The sequence below is a fragment of the Triticum aestivum genome, chromosome 1B (genome assembly GCF_018294505.1).
Source record: "Triticum aestivum cultivar Chinese Spring chromosome 1B, IWGSC CS RefSeq v2.1, whole genome shotgun sequence".
NCBI classification, from domain to species: Eukaryota; Viridiplantae; Streptophyta; class Magnoliopsida; order Poales; family Poaceae; genus Triticum; species Triticum aestivum.
This window is the reverse complement of record NC_057795.1, coordinates 476619438-476623927: the sequence shown is the minus strand read 5'-3', so window position 1 is coordinate 476623927 and position 4490 is coordinate 476619438. Positions and strand designations below refer to the sequence as shown.

The window sequence follows — 4490 nt, the reverse complement described above, 5'->3', positions numbered from 1 at the left end:
TCCGTCTACACCGACACAAACGAACGCGCGCAGACAAAATGGGTCGGCGCGTTGGAGTTGCTCTCGTATACTAAATCCAAACCACCTCATTGGTCATTTCCGTCGAGTTGATCCAGCTTACATTCGGATTCGGTCCCCACTGAACAAAATTTGATCTAGCTTACACACTCACATGCTCACAGTTTTTGTTACTCAATCACATGCTCAGCGTACAATTCCATGTTCTCACAGAGTGTTCTACCGTATTATTTTAGAACTTCTCTAGCCAACAAACCATGTGGAAACAGGGGGCAGTTCCAATAATTCGATGGATCCCGATACACACCTCAGCGCATTTTTCAGATGGAAAACACCTCAGCAGATTGGTTTATCATACGGTTTGGTTACCAGAAAGTCAAAGTGCTTAACTATAAAAAAAATATCGTTGCAGGATGACAAAACAACTGATGAGATTCCAGACAGACAGACAATGTGAGGGGCCTATATCATTTCAATGAATTTCGTTCCATCTTTGCAGCGGCGGGCAATTTAATTTATACAGTTTACACGAGTAATTCCTAGACAAAATCTCTATAGTTTAGACCATACATACACGCCATGAGAGAATGAACATCAAATTTCACGAAACGAATGGTAAAAATGGGTGGCAAGTTGCCTTAAATTTACTGGTTGAGGTTGTCCAGTGCCTCCAGCAGCACAGGTCTGAACCTCTTGCAGTCGAGCCTCACGTTCTGCTTGTCCATGAAGGTGCGCCTGATGAACTCGAACCCACGCTTGTGGAAGGAGATGGGGTCCTTGAAGATCTTGTGGTCCCTCGGGTAGTGGTCGGTGAGGCTGCTCTCGTCGACGGTAATGGCGTACTGCTTGTACCGGAGGCCCATCATCTCCGACGGGTTCCCGAAGTCGGTGCGGGAGATCCAGTCGAGGCCGCCGAAGGGCACGATCTGGATGAGCGTGGCGTTCTGCGGCAGGAAGACGCAGTTGGTGAGCCCGGCGCCGTGCACGCCCATCATCACGTCCACCGAGTTCACCAGCTTGGCGAAGCCGTTGATGTCGGAGCTCACGTTGGCCTCGTCGATCACCACCTCGAACCCGAGCTCCTCGGCCATGCCGATAATCTCCTCCAGGTTAAGGAACATCCTGGTGCGGTGCCGCTTGATGATGAGCAGCCTCGGCTTCACCCTGGGGCTCTCCCCGAGCGCCGCCGCGGCGGCCTTGGGCAGCGAGTAGGCCGACCGCATGAACCGGTTGAAGTCGACCATGGTGACCCCGTTCGGCGACTTGGTGGCGTCGATGGTGAACTCCATGTAGGCGTGCGTGCCGACGATGGCGTGCTTGAAGCAGTGCACCTGGTCGTCCTTGCTGAAGTCGATAAGGGGGTACTTGGACAGCTTCTGGAGCAGGGTGTGGTACTTGATGGTCCACCAGAGCGCCATGTCCGTGATGAGGAACTGCACCTCGCCGTCGAACTGGCTGGCCGTGGTGAAGAGCGGCACGATCACGTCGGTGAAGTCGTGAAATAGGTTCCCCGTGTAGCCGGTGAGCGAGAAGATCACCACAGGCACGTCGTGGTACCGGGTGCACTCGGCGGCAACCTTGCTCGACTTCACCGTCAGCTCCGTGATGTGGCTGAGGCAGAACTCGTCGCCTTTCCGCGGGTAGGGCTTGATCTTCCACACCTCGTCCCTCTGCGACCCCTCGGGCTCCATGAACAGCACCGACGTCGCCTTCGGGTGCACCCTCACGTCGCCGCGCATCTCGCACACGTTCGCCCGGAAGTTCGAGAAGTCGCACAGCGGCTTGCTCCCCTGCTGCTGCTGCTGCTCCTGCTGGACGTTGCTCAAGCTCAAGCCTGGGAAATTGTTTTGAAGATATACATTGTTATATCAGGAACATGGTGGTATGTTCATTAAAATTTGGTCGTGATGCAAAACAGCTGGATCAGGGTGAGCATACGGAGCATCACTGGGATCAAAATCTAGCAATAATGGGCCAACGATCATGTAGGAGTACGAGCGCTGACACGTGATGCGAAGCAATCAATGCTCCAAGTGGGCGTCACCGAGAACAGCAACGATCGTATTGGTAAGATACAGTAACTTGAATTGGACGTCTGCATTGGCGGTCTATTTTCACTCCCTCCGTTCCGAATTACTTGTCTTGGATTTGTCCAGATACGGATGTATCTAGACTCATTTAATGCTAGATACCTCCGTATCTAGACAAATCTAAGACAAGTAATTCGGAACGAAGGGAGTAACTCGGATTAAACTAAAGGCCAGTACATTGCTCTAGCTTGTGCTCATACTAGTAGAGTAGACCATCAACACTTCAGTTCTACTCTGACAGCACCACTACTAAGTGTACTTCTCTCCATAATTTACTGGTAGTAGTACAGCTTCTGCTCTGCCATTAGAAACAGAGGAATCAAGTTCTTAATGGACGCTCTGACGGCGAAGATTGCAGATGGAAACAGGGAATACTAGAACGGGATCGACTGACTGACTAAGTAAATGGGTGTCAGCCAATGCACAAAAATTGGAAACTGCATCGAATAAATGCAGGTGGTACCTTCTTGCTTGGCATTCTCGGCGTCCTCGGCGTCATGAATGGTGTAATTGGAGACGGTCGGGAGCGTGACCTTGGCGTGCTTCTCCTCGTCCCGCTCCTCCTCCGCCTCGTCTTTCCTCTCCCCACCTACACGACCAACCATCTCATCTCAGCCCCAGGTTCCAAGCTCGAAGCACGACCACACGGAAGGAACATTCAACGCTTCAGCTCGGCGGCCCGGGTGTCAAATCACGGATTCGGAAAACGAAATGGGACAGAGACGCTTCCTAATTACGGGCCAAAACTGCGACGGCTGACCTACCTAACGTCTCGTCGCTGGATTTACGGGCGTCGCCGTCCTTGTTGGCGGCCGGCTCCGCCATCCCGCTGGCCGGGTCGGGCTCGCTCAGCACCCTATGGTCCTCTTCCTCGCCGCCTCTGATCTCTGTAAAGGAGCCGTGGCTTTAGTTTTAGTGTGAGGCCAACACGAAAAGCCTTTCGGGTAAGATGGGTAGAGATTTACCTTTTGGCTTTACATAGGTTTCATCGTCGACCACTTTGGGGTCTCCACCTGGAGGAAGGAAGGAGGAGGAAACGGCCGGGTGAGCCCGGATAAACGGCAAGAATTAACGGGGAGATTAATTTTGGCTTTGATTGATTATTTACCGATGATGGCGTCGGTGGAGGTCTTCTGGGCCGGCGTGTTGACCTTCTGCTGGATCAGTATGGACGCCGGCGCCTGGTCCGCCGGCAGCTTGCCGTTCACTGCGCGAGAAGACGACGGGCCCAGTCGGTTAGTTACAGTTCGTTACCGAGCGTCTTCTTCAAGAAGAAGACGACGCTGTGACCAGTAGAATTGGGAGTCCCGAGAAACGAATAAGGACGGAATTGAAATTTGAAAGGAAACTTACGGCCGAAGAGGATGGCGTCGGGCTTGGAGACGAGGACGAAGGTGAGGGAGACGATGAAGAATCCGACAACGATGGCCAGCATCCGGAACCGCCGCGACTCCTGCCGGCCGCCCCCGCGGAGCAGCTTCGAGTTGGGCCGCTCCCCCGCCTTCATCATCGTGGCCACCAGGTCTCTCTCGGCCTAACACGCACGGAGGACGAAGAGGCGTGCAAGGAACGGGGCGGAGACAGTGGTGGAAGATGAGCGGAGAAGGAGAGACGCGGTCGTCAGTCCTGGCTCGTTGCGTGTGTCCTTGTGCGTCTGACCGGGCTCCACGGCCCGAGGGAGGGAGGGAAGAAGGAAGAGGAAGGGAGGAGTGGGTGGGGAACTGGCGAAACTGCTGGCTGCTGTCCGACTTATCGACGCCATCCCATCATGCCAGCGAAACTGAAACGGTCGAGCTGACCCACCCCCCTTTCCCCGGCCACTTCCGTGCCTTGCCTTTCCGCTCGTCTCTCGGCGCCGGGGCAACAGGAGTCGTCCGTGCAGCGGGGAGCGAGCGACGGCCCGGCGGGGTGGCGGTGTGCGGCCGCTGTCCCGGCGGCGAGGATGACGGAGACGCGGGCCTTTTTTTCCTCTCGACGAGTGCTGTGTGTCAGAGCGAGGAGGACGGGTAGTAGCAGAAGTTGCAGGGTAGCCCATCCGGGGCGAACACGCACGTGAAGGCGCGGCAACCGGTTTTGACCGCTTCCCTGTTTCGCGTGTCCGGACTCCGGACTTGATCTTCTGCACCGCAACCCTCCAGCTAAGGCCTGCTGCACATCATGTGACGGGTTTTTTCGTCGTCGCCTCGGCCGGATTTCCAGTGGGATGGCTCGGCTTTGCCCGGCTGGGCATCTCATTCCGGAAACGTTTGTTGCTGCTGTGTACTGTATTTCAGTTTAAACGAGCCAAAAGATTTATCATTTTCCTCATAACTAAGAAGAACAAAGTTGACCGGTTAAGGGCTCCTTTGATTCAAAGGAACTTTGCAGGATTTCTGGAGGATT

General features: G+C 54.5%; 1 protein-coding gene across 1 annotated transcript; it reads right to left on the bottom strand.

Annotated features, from left to right (window-relative positions):
- Window positions 1-461: 461 nt before the first annotated feature.
- LOC123132558 (alpha-1,3-arabinosyltransferase XAT3) lies at window positions 462-4096 on the bottom strand. The gene is made up of 6 exons (XM_044552391.1): window positions 3462-4096; window positions 3217-3315; window positions 3074-3121; window positions 2873-2995; window positions 2572-2697; window positions 462-1852 (listed from the first exon to the last, which is right to left on the bottom strand). The coding sequence occupies exons 1-6, from the start codon at window positions 3616-3618 to the stop codon at window positions 663-665; spliced, it is 1743 nt and encodes a 580-aa protein (XP_044408326.1). The 5' UTR covers window positions 3619-4096; the 3' UTR covers window positions 462-662.
- Between the last annotated feature and the right edge of the window lie 394 nt (window positions 4097-4490).